The sequence below is a fragment of the Lepidochelys kempii genome, chromosome 2 (assembly GCF_965140285.1).
Source record: "Lepidochelys kempii isolate rLepKem1 chromosome 2, rLepKem1.hap1, whole genome shotgun sequence".
Taxonomy (NCBI): domain Eukaryota; kingdom Metazoa; phylum Chordata; order Testudines; family Cheloniidae; genus Lepidochelys; species Lepidochelys kempii.
This window is the reverse complement of record NC_136381.1, coordinates 242,595,024-242,618,898: the sequence shown is the minus strand read 5'-3', so window position 1 is coordinate 242,618,898 and position 23,875 is coordinate 242,595,024. Positions and strand designations below refer to the sequence as shown.

The following is a 23,875-nucleotide window of genomic DNA, read 5'->3' as shown; positions in this document are numbered from 1 at the left end:
TCAGCAGGGACCATTGGCGATGGGGCAGGTCAAACCCAGGTGGGCAGATTGTGGGGTCGGCGATGAGGGACTGGCTGGGGATTATAACACATATCCATTCCTCTCGCCAGAGTGTTTCTGCCCTAACATCCTGGCGTGGCGGATGAGACCACAATGGGCGACATGATGGCAGACATGCAGCTGGTGGTTAAAAAGGTTATTGTGCAGCGGCAAGCTTGAGTTGGCGCAAACTTTCTCCAGTAACTTTCCAGTGACAACCTCTCATCTGATACGAGATGGGGCAGTATTGCTCAGAATTGGAAGCCATGGGTGTGGAGTTGGACGCTTAGTGCAGGAGATGATATGGATTGTGGCATGTAACTGCATATCTGCCAGTTTTGTGTGTGACAATCAGCTCCATACTGGTGCGCAGTATTCCACCACTGAGTACGAGGTAGCAATAGCTGACATCCACAAAGTTGGAGCACAAGCACTCCATGACGAATCTGCCTGTTTGCTAAGAAGATTATTGCGCGCCATAACTTTAGCTGCTGTCTTCTTCAGGTGGGTGTGGTAACTCTAAGGTCACCTTCTGACCATTCAGATAGATATTCAGTTCTCGAGTTGCCCTGGCGTGATGAAGATGGAAAAAGCTGCAGACTGTTTTTATGATGCTTGGGTGGAGGCACCAACTCTTACAGTAGTCAGCTAACTATGGTCATGTCCCGGTTTAAGGTGGCATCAAGCTTGTGAAACACCTGGGCCTGGGAACCGCAGCAGATGTTGTCTGCGTAAATGAACTTTTGTGACTCTGTTGTTGACATGTCATTAATGTAAAGATTGAACAGGGTTAGAGAAAGCACAGAGCCCTGGGGTAACCCATTGCTCTGTCATCTCTAAGCACTCGTCTTCTCCTGCATATGGACTCTGAACTGCCTATCGTGGAGGAACAGTTCAACAACGCCTATGACCCAAGGTAGCAGGACCCGTGATACCTTGATGAGCAGGCCAGTGTGCCATACCGTATCGTACATCGCAGCACCTGTTTTCAAGTTTCTTTGGAAGAAATTTAATCAGATGTGGTCAGCATGAGTACTTGGTTGCAAGTGCTACGGTCTTGGCGAAAGCTGGCTTGGTCAGGGTGCAAAATTTTCTCCCTGTCGGGTAATACGCACTGAAGGACCAAGTGCTCCAGTGCCTTGAAGCACACCAACAATAATGATATAGGATGACAGCTTGATGTTTGACTTGGGTCCTTTCCAGGCTTTAGGAGGCCAATGACTTTTGCGGTGCACCATATCTTCAGTGATATATCTTCACTGATGATCTTGGGGAAGAATTTCACAAGTCAAAGCCGAGCACAGGGGCCAAGGTTTTTCAGGAATTGTGGAGATATGTTGCCATAGCCCACAGCTGTTCCACACTTGATGCTACCCAGTTTCTGTTCCAGCTCTGTTCCAGCTAGTGGTTCTGGGTAGCTTCTGATGTACACGTTTAAACATGCACCATTCGTTCCTCAATTGTCTTCGCACCTGTTTCTCCAAAGGTGCTCTGGCCACTTTAAGTAGGTGTCTGGCTACCTGGTTGGGTGTCACTGAGGGTTGGCAGAGTGCAGCTGGCTGTTGCGCTGCTCCATGGTGTTGGAGCAGACTCCAACACTTGCGGCTGGAGTGGGTAAACCTCATCCTCTCGGTCATCTCCTCCCATCTGGCTTGGCGAGCAATGTCCAATGATTCGGTCAGGTGGTCAGTGACATCTGGGTCACCAGATGCCTCATAATGCTTGAGAAAGGCTGCACTCTCCACGTTGAGACAGGGGATGTAGACCAGTTGGGAGGGATAGCTCAGTGCGGGGGGGAGGGGCAGGAGGGGAGAGATAGCTCAGTGGTTTGAGCATTGGCCTGCTAAACCCAGGGTTGTGAGTTCAATCCTTGAGGGGACCATTTAGGGATCTGGGGCAAAAATTGGGGATTGGTCCTGCTTTGAGCTGGGGGTTGGACTAGATGACCTCCTGAGGTCCCTTCCAACCCTGATATTTTATGATTCTGTGAACTGTGTGGGATGGCTCTGCAGGCTGCTTTGTAGTAACACCACAGAAGTGATGGTAAGTCTCATTTACTGAGATATGCTGGGCTGGTATTGTCACCACGCTCTTCTCGAGCACTTCCCTGTATTTTTCCCAGTCAGCCTTTCGGAAGTTCCACCGCTTCTTTTTGGAACTCTTGACAGCTGGGAGTGGTAGCCCAATATGGATCAGCAACGGTCTGTTGGCTGCGTGGAAAGTTATCCAAGACTTGGCATGTTGCTGGCAGAGGATGGCCATGAACTGAACTGATCCATCACAAGTCAAGAGAGTAGTCACAATCCCATCTAGAAGAATGAAATGTGCCTTGCTGCTTAGTATCATGGATACGGGTGAAGTCATTTCGAGATGCCCAGTCTGCAAGTTTAGAGCTATATAAATTCTATAGCTTGTGTACTGCAGTCACCATTAAAAGTCTGTATTTGCAAATAGTTACCACCCAGTCATTTTTGAAATATTAGTTATTTCATTATACTTAAAATAGGAACTGATGTGTTTCAGATGCCACTGTGTTGTAACTGTTGGCAAATGATGAGTTTTTAAATGACAATGCATGCTACAGTCTTTGAGTGAGTCAAGGCAAGATGCACTGCATTCAGTATGAAGAAATGACATTGGAAATTATATAGCAAACAGCCTACCACTGTGACAGAATATGCTATATCTACCGATTCTGTTAACCTTTCACATGAAGGCAAAGTTTATTTGTTTCACATTAGATTTTTGTTAATTAATAAAAATGATTTTCTTAAAAGGAGCTGATGACAGAGTATCTTGAATGGCAGAGATTTACTGTGGCTTCATAATAACCAGGATAGCAGTTTTCTTTCTAAAATTACGCCCCCTTTTCTGTGAACTTCTGATGAACTACCAGATTGCTTGTTTCTGGTTACTGAATTTTAAGCTCTACAAACTTGGATGACATAAGGCTGAATTGACAGTTTGCTTCTGTTGTTGATGCTCCTTCAGAAATACTTAAGGCCATCAGCTTAAGACAACTGGGTTGGAAAAATGTTGTTATTGGCCAAGTAAGGAATTGCTGTACTTACAAAAATGCCCCCAGTCACTACACTGATTTTTTGTTCTTTAGTGGAATGGATAAATAGGAAGCCAATGAAAATATCACTGGGACATAATATGCAAACATCTAATTTTCTCAGCCAGGGGTGAAAATATGTATGTTTCACATAGCTTGTAGAACATCAACAATAATTATGATAACATAAATGTTGGCTGGAGGAAATAATTATTTTGTCACAAAGCAATCTTGATGCCGAAGATGTTGGGGAAAAAAAGAAAACAGGAACATCAGTTTTTAATTTGCTAGAGCAGAGATTCTCAAACTGTGGGATGTAGCTCACTTCCTGGTGTCCTGCAGAGAGCTGGTTGGTCACATGATGCCAACTTTTCCCCTGGCTTTCCACCTATAAATACTACATTAGAGACAGCAAAAATTACTGTAAACATTTTCCAAGTATAATTTAGACATGTAAGCAGTTGCTGTAAATGCTGAGCTAATGAATGGGAGGGGAGACGTGAACCACGAGATGGGAAAGGGTGGAGATCCTCAAGGCAATCTGGCTAGGAACGTGGTCCATGCTATAAAAATGTTTGACACCCCATGTACTAGTGAATCCTGTTTTAATGAATTTTCAGATAAAAGAAAAAATACGAGTACCCGTACTTAATCAATTTTACTTGATTTGACAAAAAATGCCTCTAAGTTCAGACTTTAAAAACACAACCTAAAACATGTATCAGAGGTGTTCAGTTTTATTTCTAATAGATTGCTTTTATAAGAAGAATTGCTATGTAAAGACAGCATGAGTCAAATTATAAACAGACACACACAATAATTTAGCATATTTTATTTTATGCATGCTAACCTAGGATAGAATGCATGCATACAGAAAGGATTCCTCGTTATTCATTTATCAATCTCCTCTGTAGAAAGATGTCTTCCCATCTTGATTTTCATTTGATTAGTCTGAGAACGTAAATGTGGAGCAACAAATGAAGCAAAGTGCTTAAGTATAACCCCAAGTAGTTTATTATAAATGAGTGAAATAGGGACATTGATTTTCTTTGATTATTTCTAACAAAAGACATTGTAGTAAGAGGTTTTATAGAAATATAACAAATACATGTTCTTTGAGGCTAACAGATAGCAGTTATTTCACCAAATAACGTAGTTTGATTAAAAATTCCTTGTGGAGTGCATTAAAGCATACACATATTTATGGCTTCAACTTGAAATTCACTTCTGATTTAATCAATGTAGTCTAGATGATGTAGTATGGGTGAATTGACTCCTCAACATAAAGAGAGAGACCTTTATTATAGCTGTGTTTTTACATATTGTGTGAGCTATGTCAAGTAAAATGACATACTAGGACAGCCCTGTAGTACTTGCCTCCATAATTATGATTTCTTAATATTTATTGCCATTTTGGCATTTTCAAATAACCTGATCTTTCATAGGCATTAGCTGCTTAATAAAGTCAGAAGAGAAGGTCAGTAATATGTTTCAGTCAATGCAGAATGTTTGTTGGCTTTTCTAAATGAAAATGGATATCTATTTATCTTTCCTTAAAGGTCAGGCCCTGAACTTTTAGCATACAGATGTAGGGGTTATTGCTGATATTCTAATACTATTGAGGCTTGAACTGCAGTCACTCCTCATAGTTCATACAAGTTAAGACAGCTTAAGGAATGACAACTGGCTTGTATTTTTTATTTACGTTTTACTGTGTATCATATTTTATAATAAACCTAAACAAGAAATGAAATAGAGAAAATTCCTCCCAGCTGACAAGTAGAGAGAATAAGGCCACTTATACAACACTCACAATCAGGCCAAACTTTGATCTCAGTTACACTAGCAGAGACCCAAATAAACTCTTTTGACAAAACTACTCTGGATTTAAGTCAGTGTAACTGAGAAAAATCTGGCCCAACCTTTATAAATAATGTACTACAAACAACCCCCCCCCCCCAAAAAAAAAGATGATTCCAGGAGTCTCATATGTTCATTAGCTTGTAACATTTAGCTCAATAGTCCCTAAAGCATTCAAAAGACTGCTTTCAGTCAGGCATCACATCACTCGGAGTTCAAACACACTAGTCTGGAAACAACATGGAGTATTTCAAGACTGCTGTGGACTAGAATAGCTTCACATCACCTGAAGGAAAATACCATTGCTCTTTCAATATATTAACATTTAGTGCATCAATTCATTTAGGCTTGAAATAGCTTTTTGTCTAGATTTAGTAAATACAATACTAATAATACTTAATAAAATATTAAGCAGAAAACCCTATATGGTAAGTGGCTATGGAGACAACAACAAACTCTTTAGTTCTAGTTTCCCAAGCTGTCTATAAATCAAGCATGAAGAGAGACACTTTCAGAAAACCAAAACAGTCAGCCAAAGGTCAGAGATTCTACGATTTTATTTTGACATTATAGCAAAAACTGAAATCCAACTTAGATGATTCAACCCATCTATTTTATCTGATAATTTGGTAATTGGCCTAGGTAATTTGGTTATTAGATTTTCTAATCTGAATTGCAAGAGTTTACATTTTTCTGGTTTGGAGCCATATCCTGAAGTCCATTCTTGAGCCCTGAGCTTGCAAATAGCAATTTGTGGACGGACTTTTGCACCTGTTTAGCTATCCAGTGAAGATGTGGGGCTCCAAGAAGGCATAGTGGCCCATGTGCAGAGCTGCTTGAAGAATAAGAGCCTAGTTTTTAGTCAATCCTTACTCATACTGCATCCTAGATAAGGACAAAGTAAAAATTTCAGGCTGAGACCCTGAATTAGTTATAAATGGAGTTTGCACCCGCTATGCAAATACTGCTAACTATTTTTCATGATAGCTTCCTGTTTTTGCATGTACTTTTTTGAGATAGTCACCTTTTGGGCTGAAGTTGTCCGTGCGTGGGGTAAAATTTTCAAAAGTATCTTAGGATAATCAGTCCTATTGAGATGTAAAAGCCAAAGGTCTAAGTCACTTTTGAAAATGGGACTTAGGTTTCTAAACCACTTAGGTGAGTTTCAAAATTTTACCTCAAATCTGTGGTGAAAGTGAAAGGAAATCACTTCAGCCATTTTTGTGTTACTGGAGAGAGGTGTTACAAACACCATTTTCCTGTGATGAAAAAAACCTCTCTAACCATTAGTTTTAGCAGGGATGCACTGAAAATGGCTGGACTTAAATACTGGAATGATCATAATGCTTATTTAGGAGTGGGCTCTTCGGTTAGAGGGGAAAATGATGTTCTAGATTCTCAGACCCGCACAGCTAAGGCATGCAATTAATTTTTGCAGCTACCTTGTTTGCACATGCAACTGCTGTAATTTCACAGGTTTCTAACTGACCATTTGCACGTACAGTTATTCTCATTGTGCATACACAGTCCTGAAAATATGGACTCCAAAAACCACTTCTCAGAGAACATCTAAAATGGTTTTGATCATCTTAATGTAGCCCTCTTTTGTGGTATCACAACATGTGTTCTCTCTGCCTGGTTCTGCAGGTGTGTTGTAGACTCTAACAAAGCGCACTTGGCCATATAGAGTGCATGGTTGATGAAATAATTAACCTGTCTATCCAGAGAATGGTTCCAAAGAGGAGAGATACCCTGGACCTGAAAGAGCCCATTTCTCTACTTGCCTGCTATAATTATTGCTGTACGTGTGGCACTCGTGCAGGGATTTTTTTTAAATGTCCCCACGTTTTATGTATTTTACGAACAATACTTGCAACACTGCCATTAAATGAAAATGCTTCTGTTTAAAATTTACCTTTGAGCTACCTTCATCTCTGTGCTGCCGATAGATTTTCCCCAGCTATTTGCCTCCTTGACCCATGAGCCTTAATATTTAGGGAGTGGCAGATTATGTTCTGGGTCCTTCAAGTCAGGTCTAATAATCCAGACTCTACCTGTACAGCCCACTATCCCAAGGGAAGTCTGTTCTCCTCTATATATGGCATGGGCTCTCTGTATTTGGGTAATGATGAAACTGTTCCCGGTGTTTCATATTTAAAACACTAATATATATTGAAAACATCACCATTGGCAGTGAAACAGTTAATGTGGATGTTCAAAATGTTCATAATTAGACTTCAGGATGAATACCCTTTTGAGATTAGAATGGATGTTCAAATGTGTTAAACCATTACAGTAACTCCTTACTTAAAGTCGTCCCGGTTAACCTTGTTTCATTGTTACATTGCTGATCAATTAGAGAACATGCTCATTGAAAGTTGCACAATGATCCCTTATAACATTGTTTGGCAGCCGCCTGCTTTGTCCACTGCTTTCAGGAAGAGCAGCCCATTGGAGCTAGCTGGTGGGAGCTTGGAACCAGGGTGGATCGGCAGCCCTCCTATCAGGTCCCCGTTCCCCTAAGTTCCATGTGCAGCAGCCACCCAGGAGACTATCAGTTGCTTGCAGTTCAGCTGTTCCTCCCCCCACTGCCATGTGCTGCTCCTGCCCTCCTGCACTCTCCCAGGAGCCTCCTGCTTGCTGGGCGTGGCGGGGGAGGGCGTAGGGGGAAGAAGGGACTAATGTCAGGGTGTCCTCCTGCACCCCGCTTACCCCATTTCCATAGAGCAGGGGAGACACACGACAGGGCTCAGAACGGAGGGAGCTTCCTGGCAGCAGCTCTGTCTCAACTTGCTGATCTATGTAAAAAGGCAGTGTACGTTGAGTGGTGTCAACGTACTAAAGGGCAATGCACATCTCTCTCTGTCTCACACACGGTCTCTGTCTGCCATGCTGTCTGCCCTCCCTCCATTCCTGCTGCCTTGTAGAGTGTGAGGCTACATTAATAACAATGGGTTAACGCTTGAGGGCTGAGCTGATTGCTAGTTCATCATTTAGCAGTAAGGCATTCCCTGGGAAATATCCCACCCTTTGACTTCACCACCTCAACCAAGCTTCACAATCATCTTTGCTGTGTACCAGTATTAAATTGTTTGTTTAAAACTTACACTCTGTGTGTGTGTGTGTGTGTATAAAAATTTCCCTGGAACCTAACCCCCACCCCCATTTACATTAATTCTTATGGGGAAATTGGATTCGCTTAACATCATTTTGCTTAAAGTCGCATTTTTCAGGAACATACCTACAACGTTAAGCAAGGAGTTACTATATTCCTTTGTCTACAGACTCTGGAAGGAAGCACTCAGTTGGGTCTTATTTGGAGAGTTTGCACAATCTGAAGGGCTATATACACAAGTATGTATTTTTAATTAAAGCTTTAATCTGCAGAAACTGATATGGAGACCAGAGAAAGTGCCAATTCATCATACCACTGAGTTTCAGCTCAACCCAACCCCCATCCTCAACAAATGGCTAACTTGTATTTAAATACGAGAAAAGAATCCAAGGAGTTTAGCAATCAATATTGCAGTCTCGTCATCTGAATAGCCTGTACATCTTTACCTTCCAGCAGACAAAACTGGAATCAAATCAATTAGATATAAAGCTGCAAAGAACATTCATTGCAACAATGTATCATTTTTTATTGTTCTGAAGCACTTTCAGCCAAAAGAAGATGGGAATTTGGATGGGCTCCAGCTTAGCCCATGAACATACAGTGGGAGATAATAGTTAATGGATTAACAGTGTGCAAAGTTCCTGCCTAGCAGTAACACAGAGTTATGTTGTTCTTTTTAAGTCAAGAAAAGGACCTTCTGGCCCTTACTGGAAAGCTGCTTCCTGACCTGACTAGCTTCCATTTGCATACTGCATTTGGCCATTAACTGACTATTATTTTTAGCCCCTGTGTGGAACCATCAGAGCCAGACTCTGGATTTTGGATCTGTGTTCCCAAAGGAACCTGGCAGCTTAAGCACAAGGAGTGAGGAGCACTGTTCACTCTAAGCTGTGCGTGTGTGTGCGCACACGGATCCTAAACCCCGCGCACACGGCGAAACACCGTGCGCACAAAAATTTGCACAGAAGCACAACAATTTGTACAGAAGAAATGTTTTGCGCGCACGGCCTGTCAAAAATTAGAGGGAACATTGGTGAGTACTCCACTCCATCTGCTCCCGTAACTGGCTGGCTCTCAGGCATGCAGTAAAATATCTAAAGTGCAGAGATTGACACTGCTGGAGTGAATGCTGCTGTTGTGTTGGTCTGAAGTGTGGGGGAGAGCATGAGGCCTTGTAGCCTGTTGGCTGTATATGCTCAGGTTTGTACAACTTGCTCCGATGCAGGGGAAGCTGGGTTTGCCAACCACCAAGTGGCCTTTTTAGCGGCTCCAGATACTGCCCTCTTACGGATTATGTAGGGGTCTCAAATACACTCATTTTAAATCCTAACTCCTTCTGCTTCTTCTGAGACTTCTGGACTGTGGCTGTAAATGCAGCAGGACCCTCCCCACTTCATTTAACACTGATCTCCATCCAATTTGCAGTAGGAAGTGGGGAAGGGCAGATGCCTATTGAGAAGTACAAGGTCTCCTTAGTGTCTTTTGTCCGGGCAATGCTTTCCCGCACAATGGCACACCTGTACCTGACATAGGCCATCAACTACTGATGGGTGAGGAGATCACACTTTTTTCATGGCAGAAAACCTTAAAGAGACTGGCACATAATACTAAGGACACTGCTTACCAGCAAGGGCTGATCCTAGGAAAAACGGAAGGCTAACCCCTATTTCATAGGGAAGCAACAGAAACTTTGTGGCACACAAGCAGGTTCCTGCCATTCCTGTACCAACTTCCCAGGTCATAGTAAGGCTGATGTGTATTTAGGAAGGGATTTTCATTACAGTATATATTCACTTTTACAGTATAATGTAATGATGAGCAAAATTTTTATTTTTATTGTATTTGTCAATATATTTGTATAATATATATTTATATATATATGTATATATATAAATATATACATATTTATATATATTTATATACGTATATACATGTATATATTTATATATATATTTGTACAATATATGTATTGTACAATATATACTGTATTCATCATTGTATTTGTATTTTTATTTTCCCTTTTAATTTTACCAGCTACCCACCTCCCAAAAAACAAATCCCCAAACAACCAAAACTTTGAAGCTGCAGTTCCCTGTTTCAGTTGAGAATGCTGCTCTGAGCAATTATCCTTGAAAGAGTACTTGCCCAATTATTTGCCCTTTTTGAATTTATCACTGAGCTTGCCACTTGTCAGCCCCTGGGTAACTTGACTCTAGAACGCTTATTCAACATTGCACATGAGATAGAAAGGAAGCTCCAACTTGTCAAGAAAGCTGCTGATGTTATCAAGAGAAGCTTGAGAATTTGAATTACACAAATCAGTAGGGTAATTTCTAAATGCCTCATTAATTTCAGTATCATTAAGTGTAATTTGATCATATTTGGAGACAGCAGCTGTAGAGGGAGACATGGATTCTGCCCTTATTCAGTAACTTAGCCATTTCCTGGCTTTCTTTGGAATCTTATAAAAGATTAACTTGAAGCTTTCAAAGCTTAGCTCAGATGGAAGATAATCAGGTAAGGATTCTAAGGGTCAGTCCATGCTGTCCTTGTTCCAACCCCTTAAAAATTAAGTTGAGGGTGAGAATCAAATTGTCTTGTGCTGATGATTATAAGGGACTGTCAAGTCAGTAAAGCCTGTTGTGGATTTGTGAAGGTGGGAAAAATCTCATCTCCTCCTGCAGCTCCCTTGCCATTCTCACTCTGTGTTCTGACTATGTGTGTCCAGTTTATTTTCTCCTTTAAAATTTTGAAAGTATCTTTTCTTTGGACCTTTCAAGGGTACCAGTGGAGCCTGCCATATGTTTGCACAGTTCCTTCATAAATAATAATATGATGATCAATTTTATTCCCTAAGAACTAAATAGGTTCAGTATCTTTCAGCAGCAGGGGGGTATTGATTCTCCCAGGTCACCTAAGTAATGCACATTTCTACTGCCAAGTTGGCTGAGACATATGTAGCATGGATAACTGAATCAATTATATGGGCACAGAGGAAATAATAGGCATAAAATCCATCCAGCCACATGTGTGTTGCCCCGAGTTGAATGTATTATAGTAATTTCCAAAGTTCATCAAACCCTCAAACTACATATGGAGCACACAGGTTCTGATTAAACAACATTAAATACGCAATACACAAGGGTGGTGAAAAATACAAAAAATATGACTAGAATGGACAGCGCAAATGTTCACCAAAATGTTATCAGTTGCAAATATAAATAATCTAGCAAAAGCAAGAACAACTCTGGCAAAATGAGTTGGCCACATTTCTTGCTGTCCCTTCAGAAATTAGTGTTGGAAAAAATATTACTTTGTACACTAGCATGCTGGTAAAAATGTCATCTTCACACTAAAATATCTCCCAAATTTGTGACTTTTTTTTCTTTTTCTTTTTTTAAACTGGGTTTCTTAGGCTATTAGGAAAGTCCAATATAAATTGATTACAATCTATAAAATTACAACTATCCAACTAAGTTGTATTTAAAAACCCACGTTTTAGGTTTCATACTTATAAATGCAAAAGTAAAGCATCTTGAAGAAGAGGTACAGCCATTTTTACACTCAACAGAGAGTACAGAGATTTCATTGTAGACAAATACAACTGGAATGTTTTTTCATCTGTAGAAATGAGCATCTGGGATGATGCATATGGGAGAAAATTTACTTTGATCCCAAGATAGAACAAAAAATCTAAAATGAAATTTAACCAAAATTTGTAGATGTGTAATAGCATTAAAATACAATTGTTTTAAAAAAAGGAGGGGGGCAGGAGGACACCCAATAATCATCTTGACTATAGGGGGAACATAAAGCTTTTATAAATCAGCCCAGCAAAATTTATCCTGAAAATGTATCTGCCTAGGCATTAAAAACCTACAGATCAACTCTTTATAGAGATGAGTAGACTTAAGATTTTACTTAGTGTTTAAAAAAAAAAATCATTAACCTTATGCGAGTGAACATGTAGAATTTTGTAAGGCTTTAACAATAGCTGTGCTAAGCACACTTGCAATATGAAAATGTGAGGTCCAATTTTTTCCCCCCACAATGGTATGTGAACTGTGGATCTGCAATGACATAATAATGAGTCAGAGGGAATTAAGATTAACGATGAAGAGACATTGTCTTGGACATGCACTCAAAGCCTTAACATTATTTAGAAACTTGAATATCTTGAAAACAATATCAATACGTAGCCCAAAAAAGTGTTTTTAAAGCAGAACAACCCACAACCGAGATTCTTTAAATTAAGAAAGGGATAAACACTGCAAAGGAAAATTATTGAGAAATCAATCCATAACCATAGGCTTCTGCACATCATCTTCACACTCTTGGAAGGAAGTGAAGAATTATATGAAAATTTTGCAAGATCATTAAAATACCAGGATATCCTAAACAAAATATGGTGGCTGCAGAATTTATATCTTTTTCCATCTTTCCAAATAGTAACACTGATAAATTCTGTAGTGTCTAGAAAGTGGATGAAGGTTTTCGAACTATTTGCATAAATATCTTGAGTCCTATAGAGCTGAGGGAGACCAATTTATTTCATGTTAGGTTAGCACATAACAATTGCTCTGCCCCAAACTTGCTGAACAATATCAATCACATACCCTTACTTATGGATGATAGACATCAAAGTATTTTTCTTCATTTTGTGCAGGAAACTTAAGCTTTATTAAAGAATTGTAATTTTTTTCATCTCCTGTCTTAAACTCTTTCTACAAAGACCATCTTGATTTAATATTCCAAAATCTTTCCCCAGATTATTGGAGTGCCTGGTCAACATGAGATTTTTTTGGGGTCGTGACTTGGAAAAGACACTGCTCTTTCTGGCTGGCAGAGGGTTGGAGTTTTTTTTTTTTAGATGGCTTTTTAATAGCATATTTTCAGTGGTGGTTGTCATAAAGTAAGATTCCAATTTCAGTTTATAAGAGTTTTATTCTTTTAAACCCTTTAGACCATGATATTTACTTAAGAAAATTCTTTGTAGCTCAGATTTACAAAATTGTGACTGGTAATTAGTGGGCAACTCATTTGAAATACTTTAGAAGGACCTGATTTTCTACAAGTGCTGTTCATCCACCTCCTGAAAATCTGGCTCTGTGGGTACCTCTAGACTGAAATAAAAGACCTACAGTTGGCCCTGGTCAGCTGACTCAGGCACCCAGGTCTGAGCCCTCCCACCTCATGGGGTCCCAGAGTATGGGCTTCAGCCAAACCCGAACATCTACACCGCAGTTTTACAGCTCCATGAGTTTAAGTAAGCTGACCCGGGCCAGCCATGGGTGTTTAATTACTGAGTAGACATACTCAGTAAGGTGTCTCAAGGAGTCTGTCTCTATCTCAAAATCACTCATTACTCCTGAAATCTTGGCCATTGCAATATGTTCATCTTTTCTGCTGAAGGTGATGCTTGTGAATTTTATGTAAGAAAATAAATGAAATCCACTTTTGTATCCTAAATTAATTGATACATATTTTATTTTACAGTTTCTAAAACGTGTTAATAATAAATCTGTGAGCGTATACAATTATGTATGTCTCTGGGTTCATGTACAAACAAGGACATCAACATATGCATCAGTGTCAACTAAACTGGATTCCAACCTCTTTGGTATATGTAAATATGACCCTACTCACTCAAAAAAATAGAGTAAAGAGATGCTCATGACACTGTATCCTGAAAGTCTACAAACTCAGGCTTTGCATTAAACAAATTCCAGGTTGCATACCCTCCACAGAGAATACTACATTCATCTTCCTCAAAGTTCAGCTCTAGGGACTGTTAACAGGAGCTCCCAGCTGATCTCAGTTACTGAGGTAGAGGTTGTTTCTAAGGTGAATGGGAACCAAACTATAGGGGACATTATAAATCTAAGGTGAAGATGTCATCTTTCTCCAACAGCTATGTGCTCCATAAGTGGCTATATACATTCTGTACTGGTTGAAAAATTCCAAATGGTCCTCAATGATAACCCCATGGTGGAATGTTGAGGTTATCTAATGTGGAGGTCACAAACCCACCGATAACTGTGAGACAGTTGAAACCAAAAAGATAAAGTAAAAATTTTTCATAGCCTAGTGGAAAAAACCCTTTCTAGCCACCATGGCTACTTGTGAATCCAGGAGTTAGTCTGCTGCAAAAGCAACCCTCGGCTGTATACAACATTGACCAATTGTGGGTATACCACTTTATTAACGGGCAACTTCACCTGTGGTACCCTCATGTTATTTCTTCATACCTCACAGGATCACTTCCAACTTCTCTAAATTGAGCTTTAGCCAAGCAGAGAAACTGTAATAATCTTTGTCCAGCAAAAGAGACATAAACTTGAGTGCAATCTCAATAGCACTGAAGGCTAGACAGTCTCACTATCTTCCTTAGAGGCATTATATAATATAATGTTGAGCACAATGTAAGGAAGCATGGAACCCTGTAGTAGCCCACATCAGAGAGTATTCAGGGTGGATGAGCAATTGATAACACATTCTGAGGCCTATCTGAGTGGAAAGAATGGAACCACTGAACTGTTTCCATCCATCACTGCCAGAGTCCATGGATGAGTTGGCAAAACCTCATGGTCAACAGTATCAAACTGCTGGCATTGCTAAAAGAGTCATTGTAGAAGGAGAGTAGATTATTGACCAATGAAATCAGTGAACTCTTTGTACTAAATCAAGGACAAAATCCAGACTGACAAGGAAGAGGAAGTTAAGGAAAGCCAGATCTGCTTTGCCCTACTTCCATCTCATTCATCTTAATCAAAAGTGGAAGTTTGGAGATATGGCAATGAGCAGGAAATTCCCAGTACAGAGGTTTTATGAGAAAGGGCCCAACAGTCATTTGTGTTGTAAGACGGGGGCCCTAAGATTAAAAATTATTATTTCCAGGTATTACGTTTTCACATTTTTCTGTGAAGCATTGTTAGGCAGTATTTTTATAAGGCTTCTGTATGTAATTGTCACAACAGAAAATATTGGCAACAAATGAATTAGAATTAATATGCAGTATAATTAAATGAATATGCACTTCTTAGACAAATGATAATGCTTTATATTGTTTATGCAGGTACAGAAGGCTTGGGATTTAGCATCACTTCAAGAGATGTACCAATTGGTGGCTCAGCTCCAATTTATGTGAAAAACATCCTTCCAAGAGGTGCAGCTATTCAAGATGGGAGACTGAAGGCTGGAGACCGACTTACTGAGGTGATGAAATATTGTATACTATTCCTCTAGTCTAGTTCAAAAGGTGCTTTCTGTATTTTGGCATGAGTCACTGGATTAGTTCATTTAAAATATATTATCCCAGGAAATGTAACAAATTAAGGGCTGTATATTTGCAACATGGCACATACTTAAAAGGAGGGTCCCCAGTCAGGTTAAGAGTAATGATTTTACAAAACAAATTTCTTTAAATAGAATCATAGAATCGTAGGACGGGATGAGACTTGAGAGGTCATCTAGTCTAGTCTCCTGCACTCATAGTAGGACTAAGTATTATTTTAGAGTAGACCATCCCTGACAGGTGTTTGTGTAACCTGATCTTAAAAATCTCCAATGATGGAGATTCCACAACCTTCCGAAGCAAGCTATCCAGTGCTTAACCATCCTGAGAGTTAGGAAGTTTTTCCTAATGTCCAACCTAAACGTTCCTTTTTTGCAATTTAATCCCATTGCTTCTTGTCCCATCCACAGAGGTTAAGGAGAAAAAAAATTTTCCCCTCTTTCTTGTAACAGCCTTTTATGTATTTACACCAGTTCTATCACTTTTCATAATTAAAAATGAATTGACTTTTAAAATCTAGTGCACTTTTCACCTTTCATGCTGTTTATTTTTTGTACCAGCAAAATGCCACAGTGTTGGATTGCAAACATCATAGGGGGTTGTTTATAGGTTCAAGGGAAGAAACCCTACTTCCATTAGAATTTTTCTGAAATTATGTGGATGGAGGTACAGTAGTTGTTCATTCATAAAGAGTAAATTGTCATTGTGCAATCTGCCTTGAGTAAACTGCAGACCAGGGGAGGAATTGAGTCTCAGAGTCCCAGTTCTCTCATTGGCTTCCCACTTTCTCCAGATACATTGCTAGCTTGGTCAATGGCAGCCCCTTGCCTCCACCCATTCCCTGCCTGTGCCCACACTTGGATCTGCTAGGTGCATGCCCTATGGATTCAGAGGACTGTGGGGCAATCCCTACTTTCCTGTGTAGGGCAAAGCATTTTTTTCACAGAATTATTGGAAGGGGGATAAAATTTGGAACATTTTGATCATTAGAGTTTTTTATAAAAGCTTGATTTTTTTGTAAGACACAAATTTTGGTATGTCAAGGTTCCTTCCCCACTCTGAACTGTAGGGTACAGATGTGGGGACCTGCATGAAAACCCTCTAAGCTTATTTTTACCAGCATAGATTAAAACTTGCCCAGTAGTACAAACTATTTTACCTTTTGCCCTTGGACTTTATTGCTGCCACCACCAAGCGTCTCACAAATATATAACCGGGAAAAAGCCCGCTTGGAAACGTCTTTTCCCGCAAAATCCCCCCCAAACACTACACCCCCTTTCCTGGGGAAGGCTTGATAAAAATCCTCACCAATTTGCGTAGGTGAACACAGACCCAAACCCTTGGATCTCAAGAACAATGAAAAAGCAATCAGGTTCTTAAAAGAAGAATTTTAATTGAAGAAAAAAAGTAAAAGAATCACCTCTGTAAAATCAAGATGGTAAATACCTTACAGGGTTATCAGATTCGAAACGTAGAGAATCCCTCTAGGCAAAACCTTAAGTTACAAAAAGACACAAAACCAGGAATATACATTCCATTCAGCATAGCTTATTTTCTCAGCCATTTAAACAAAACAGAATATAACGCATATCTAGCTAGATTACTTACTAAGTTCTAAGACTCCATTCCTTTTCTGTTCCTGGCAAAAGCATCACACAGACGGAGAGACCCTTTGTTTTTCCCTCCCTCCAGCTTTGAAAGTATCTTGTCTCCTCATTGGTCATTTTGGTCAGCTGCCAGCGAGGTTATCCTAGCTTCTTAACCCTTTACAGGTGAAAGGGTTTTTCCTCTGGCCAGGAGGGATTTAAAGGTGTTTACTCTTCCCTTTATATTTATGACAAGGTACAAAATAAGTGTCCCTTTAAGGATGTAGATGAAACCAAGGGCATATGTCTCCTGCTGCTTTGGAATCATAAGATCTCTCCTCTTCTTTCCAACTAAAAGGTGCGGCTAGTCTTTGAATGCTGGGGAAGGTGTTGCAACACTGGAAAAGTGCTGAAACAAAGCAAACAAAGGGAAAACAATGAGAAATGCTCTCTTTTATTTTAATGGGCATTTGGGAGGGTTGGGAGGCTTTGAGGCTGAATATCTTGTTCAGTGTTGGGAAGTGGAGTGCTTTTGCTTTGTAATATGGTCTTGAAGACTTATGGTCTGTTTGTTGCTTTTTTGTTTTTGTTTTATATGGCCTTCAGGGTGTAAGGATTGCATCTGTAATTTACGACACTGGCTTCTAAAGCCTGGTATTGGTGTTATTTTATGGTTCCTTAAATGCAAATAAATTAGAGGAAAAAACACAATTGAGGGAACAGTGGGGGCCAGAGAGAAGATTGTAAGAAAAAAATCGTAAAGTAGAGCATCACAGATATTGGAGATAAGGAAAACAGAGTAGATTGAGAGAGCAAATCAAAGCATATACTTGTTGTTTGATAGAAAAGTCAGTTAAAAACAAATACCTCTTACCCTTTCAGGTTTACTTGCAAAATTCCCGGCTCTCCATCCCCTCTGCTCCTGCAGATGAGATCGTTGTAGTGTCATATTGCTTCAAGGTGGAGATTCACATTCTGTCACGTACAATATTGAGCTTAAATAAGATGTTCTGGTGTCAAACAGTCAGCTTGAGCCAAAATTTTCTTTTAAATATTGGTCCAAACTTGTCCCTGATGTAACTCCATTTCATTAACTATTACTTACAATGGGGGATGGATTTTGACCTAATATCTTTTATTTAGATTAATTGTCACTTCCAAAATGAGTTATTTATTCTCTTTCATGTCTGTCCGCTCAGATTTCTTTTGTCACTTCTGCACTTGATATCGCTACATTTACCATTTGTCTTCTTTCCAGCTGAATGTATGTGACAGGGTGCTAGGAGCCTAGTGTTGACCTGTATTCTGGCACTAAGGCACTAGCTATTCCCCCTTAGAGTGGATTTAATTGAGAGATGGGTGTGCAGTGGCTTAATTAGGCAGGAGGCTGACAAGCCAGTGAGAACAATCAACCCATCAGATGGGAACACTTAAAGTAGAGGAGGCTGGCAAGGGCTAGGGCAGTGGTGCCCAAACTTTTTACCTCGTGCCCCACTTACCCCTGTCCATCCTTCCCCTTCCCCCCCAGCCACGGTTCAGACCCTAGGCCAGGAGAGAGACCATTGTTGGGGCGGGGGCGAGGCTGGGGCTGGGGCTGGGAGTGGAGCCACAGCTGGGGATGAAAGCCTGGGCTGGAGCAGAGTTGGGGCAGAGTGGGGCTGGGTGGTGCTGTCTGCCCACCTCCCATGGGTGCTGGCCCAGGCCCTGCTGTGCCCCCCCTGAACGTTTCTCCACAACCCCCTAGGGGGACATGCCCCACAGTTCAGGGACCACTGGGCTATGGGGGATGCAGGATGTCAGGATAAGGGTATCTTTCCCTCTCTGCCCCTGGAGAGTGGGTTAAGGGGGTGGTTTATATCCACTTGTATTTTGTTGCACAAGGCTGTACTGATGAACTGATGATGGAGGGGACCTAATAACTATCACACTGGCGCTTATAAACCTGGACAGTATCCCGCCTGTTTGTGATGGTCAAAGGGGTGGAGAAGGGAGCTCCGTTAGTGCCATATATGCATAATATATTTTTTCAAGACACTGGTCAACCAAAGACCTTTTTCTGATTCACAGCATTCCTACCTTCCCTTCATTTCTACTTTTTCCCTCTCTACCCATTTCTTTCATCCTTTCCCGGGCTCTCCCCAAAGTCAATGTTTCACCCTCTTGTTGCTTTGGTCTTTTCTCAATCTGTGACTCACCTCCTTATACCAACACAGCAGTGAAATAAAAATTCACAAGGCCTCTTATTGAGTTTAGTTTGCTGCTGCACCAACCTATGGAAAAGCCTAAGAAAGTGAAACTGACCAGATTCTACAAATTTCCCATTTCTAATCTTTGTGAGCAGCAGAGCAAAGTGAAGCCAGCAATATCTCTTGTCAATTTCACTTGGTAGCTTGCTCAGGTATTGAGCAGAGTATCAGGGGAGGAGGCAAGAGGCAAAGGCTGTCAGCATGCCAAAGCAACAGGGTTTTGCATTCCACCCTATAGCATGTTTGTCTGTGGTTTCTTCCCTTTGTTATACAGGGACAGAGTCTACTCTCAAAACATGTTTTATATATATCTGTTGTGCAGTCTGTAATGTGTATGTTGAGGGAATGCTAATTACAAGATAAAACTTGGGTCTTCAGGTTTCCGTGTGATGTTGCATCAATACATTGTCCAGTAAAAGATTGTTTTGATGTATAGTAGTTGTCACTATCAAATATCTATCTGTTTAAACAAAATGTCACATAAATCCATGTTTGCAACACATCTTTGATGCAGTTTTAAAAAATTCAGTAACAGCCGTGTTAGTCTGTATTCGCAAAAAGAAAGTTAGTCTCTAAGGTGCCACAAGTACTCCTTTTCATTCTTCATAATTTGGGTGAAAAACACAGGTTAACATGCCAACATTTTACTTGGGTTTCTATTTGGCTATGCAGTAGGTTTTTTAAAAAAAAAAAAAGAGAGAGAAGTTTTTCACAAGTACAAGGAACAGGTAGGTTCAACTCCCATTTAAAGTTGATGGGAATTAAGCTACTAACTCCCACTTGTGCCTTTGAAAATCTCCCTGAAAAACATGTTTGTGGGGTGTGACCATAAAGCCCTTCGTGTCAGCTGGCAGGGAGGGTTACAAGAATATCCTAATCCTGGAATGTGCATTCTGGTTTACCAAAGAATATACTGACAGGTTTCAGAGTAACAGCCTGTTAGTCTGTATTCTCAAAAAGAAAAGGAGTACTTGTGGCACCTTAGAGACTAACCAATTTATTTGAGCATAAGCTTTCGTGAGCTACAGTTCACTTCATCAGATGCATACTGTGGAAAATACAGAAGATGTTCTTATACATGTGTGTGTATATATATATGTGTGTGTGTGTGTATATATAAGAACATCTTCTGTATTTTCCACTTTATGCATCCGATGAAGTGAGCTGTAGCTCACGAAAGCTTATGCTCAAATAAATTGGTTAGTCTCTAAGGTGCCACTAGTACTCCTTTTTTAAAGAATATACTGTGAGGTCGTAAATAAAAGCCATGGTCACACTAGTTCATATCCTCGTGAAATGTGTGTACCAATGCTATATGTAAGAAGTTATGTATCTGTGCTAAAAATATGTTTCTGAAATCCAAATTAAAGCAGAGTGGACAAACAGGTTTCTGCCCAGCAAAGGATGTTTATTCACTTGTCTCTGTTGGTCTACATGTAAATTAAGCAGTGTAAGTTAACACAATAGGGAGTCATTTACATGCAAAGTCAGCAGGAGGATGTGAAGGCAGCAGGCTGGAGAATTAATTATAGGGGTGGGGAGGGGAGTTGTCCTGAGTCTGAGGGGCAAATGGTGAAACAGTATTGCCAACCCCAAATGTTCAAAAAGCATGAGTCAGGCTCACTAACAATCATGAGATTATGTACAAATATTAGATTTGGTGTTCTGCTTTTTGAGACTTGAAGGTGCACTGGAGTCACATTTTGAAGCTTTCTCCACAGCCATGAGGGCTAGAAACTTTTTTTTTTTTTAAAAGAATGAAGGCTAAAATGATCACATATCCACTTGACTCTAGGACTTGGGCCTTTAAGGAAACAATTATCATGAGACTCAAAACAAAATCATGAGAGTTGGCAACATTAGGAATATAAGGGGAATGCAAGGAAGGAAGGGACACCTCTTTATCCTGCACCTAGGAAGTAATTGAGCAGTGCAATTACATCCATGAAAACAGGATCACAACCAGCCTTGGCTGAATTGTTGCAAAGGATATTTGGGGTGAGACTGTTAGCCTGTTAAGTTTAGTCTCTAGGGACCGTGTTGTGATTTTGTTTAATATGTAACCCTTCTGTTTCCATTATCCTTACTCATGATCTCTTGATCTTTGATCATAAACTTATGTTTGGTTTCACTATATATGTATCTCACTGCTATGGTACTGTACAAGGAGCTGATTCTGAATTGAATCATTTAAGCTATTGTGTATACTATTCCCCTGAAGACGGTATATCTGAGTGTTTTGTGGACAAGGGGTTGAACACTACAGGGGAACGCTTCAGCGGGGCTCTGGGATTGGGGTGCACGTATTGTTAACCTGCAAGACAAAATAAGGGCTGGCAGAGCCCAGAGGAGCTCATTTGGGTGGATAAATGTCTGCAGGTGTGAGGGAGCTGACCCACAGTTAAGCACAAGCAAGGCTCCCTCTTGCTGGAGGTAACTTGGTGACTCACAATCCTGGGCACCTTGAGAACCATCACAGGGGACAGTTCCACTTCTGCCACACACGCTCTGTTCTTGAGCATAAAGGTGCCTGAGATCTCCAGAGCTGTCAGTGTGACACCTTTCCTGGTCATCTCTTTCTCTTGAATGCTAGAAATCATCAATAGAAATGTAAGACCAGAACCACGAATATTATGCATTTTCCTATAGATTCCTTGCTCCTACTGATCCCATTAGCAAAATTCCCATTGACTTGAATAGGAGCAGATGCAGAGTCATTATGTTAGTTCCTTCTAGATTTGTAACAGAGTTTGGCCTCCAAGTGAATTGTGCTGTGTGATGGGTAGAGTAATATTTTCTAATGCTGGAGTCTTAGCAGTTTTATGTGTTTTATTTGTCACAGGTAAATGGAGTTGATTTAACCGGCAAAACCCAGGAGGAAGCTGTCTCCCTGCTGAGAAGCACTAAGATGGGAGGGACTGTGAGCCTTTTGATTTTCCGTCAGGAAGAAACATTCCATCCAAGGGAACTGGTGCGTAAAACAGAGAGCATCTAGGAGATTTTAGATTAATTTAAGCAAATGGTCTGGTCCTGATACCTGCTGGTAAATGTGTGTGACCAGAAATGAAGACAAGAAAATCAGTTTTTGTTATTCTCTGGTCATGTTAACTTTACATGAACGTTTTTTATTTTTTTTTTAGCTCTGGTCTTGGAATTGTATGTTCACTAGAATATGTGACTGGGAGTTTTAAAATCAGATTATGGTGGTGTTTTGGGGGACAGGAAATGCTTATTACAAACAAAACTATTGCATGGACTTTACTTGAATACATGAGACAAGTGGATTATTTCATACCTTTCACATTCACAAGTCTGTGTTTGAAAACTTACTGTTTGTCCTGCCACTTGATCAAAAAAATTTCCGAGCACTTAAAAGTAAGCCAGAATGGACTGTATGAATGCTATGGTACCAAAAGAGGAATTTGCAAGAAAAAAAGGTTATTATTTTAGTATAAAGCATCCCCTATGTGGTATTGGACCCCCATTGTTATTAATTTAGCAGGGTAATTCACAGAATGTATTCTGAATACTTTGAGTGAAATGAAACAATAATTGTTTATTACAACACCGGTTCAACTTGCAAAGTGTATACACATATTTCCTTGATTATTACCAATGATAACTTTTGTTATAAAAAGGTAGACTATGAATATAAACAGTATTATGTTTTATATTCAATTAAAGTGCTATGGTTATAAATATATAGCTATTAAAATAAATTGTTTGGATGCATTCTCATAAACAGGCAGAATAAGAGCAACTGCTGTCTTTTTTGGTGAGATGAACAAATTGTTTCATTTCTACAGGATTTTTAATATCTTGAATGCAGAAAGAATGCATTTTTATTTGGCATTTTAAAGCATTTAATATCAGTCCTTGCTCTGTCTTTTATCTTTCAAAACAGCATTTAACCCTAAAAAACTGTAGTGGTTGAGAAGGCTGCAAATGAGCTAAATTTGTTAGCCTAATTCTTTTGGAATGTGACTTCACGTACTGATATGTCATGGTTTCTGAAAGCTTTCCTTTAAAGACTGAATCAGATTGAATGGTATGGAAATCGCATCACATGCTTCTGAATGGCTGGAAAGGTGAAAGCAATTGGTTTACAAGCTTCTGTGATGTAATTTTCACAATATTGATAACTTACAGTAAAGGTGAATGGAAATATTTTTGTGTGTTATAAATAAACTCTTAGTAGCAAGAATATATCTTAATTTTGTATATATTATTTCTATATTAATGTTCCTGTTATAATACATAATGAATAGTAATGCATATAAAATCCTGGAAAGATTTAACGTCCTTGTATCTAGAATAGCCTAGAAGTACATGTTAACCGTAATATTTAATCAGTTTAATTTTAGTTTTATTGCGTATCTTTTGACATCACAAAGTGAATCAGCTCCTTTAAAAGAGCTGAGCCTCAGCAGCCTCCCTGCTGGTGCTGTGCTGATGCCACTCTCTGTGGTATTTTGACAGAGGTCAGTATAGCAGCATAGTCATGGCAGGTGGTAGATGGAGAAGTCTTTACTTACCTACATAATCAGAGGTCCAGATCATAAGCTGGTGTAAATTGCTCTAACTCCAATGGAGCTACAGCAAAATACACCATCTGAGATTCTAACCCGGAATGTCTGATGAATCCTGATTGCATAAAGATTTGTTCATTCACACCTT

The 23,875-nt window shown here is 39.9% G+C and overlaps 1 protein-coding gene across 14 annotated transcripts in view; it reads left to right on the top strand.

The window, feature by feature from the left end:
* Positions 1-23,875, top strand: part of PARD3 (par-3 family cell polarity regulator) — a 648,369-nt gene that overhangs the window by 394,153 nt on the left and 230,341 nt on the right. For all 14 annotated transcript variants that reach the window (XR_012157609.2, XM_073334436.2, XM_073334435.2 and 11 more), the window contains 2 exons: positions 15,148-15,287; positions 22,041-22,169. Coding sequence is in view for 13 of the 14 variants with exons in the window: in XM_073334436.2 (XP_073190537.1) it covers positions 15,148-15,287; positions 22,041-22,169 (269 nt within the window). In the remaining variant the exon portion in view is untranslated. The remainder of the gene's footprint in view (positions 1-15,147; positions 15,288-22,040; positions 22,170-23,875) is intronic.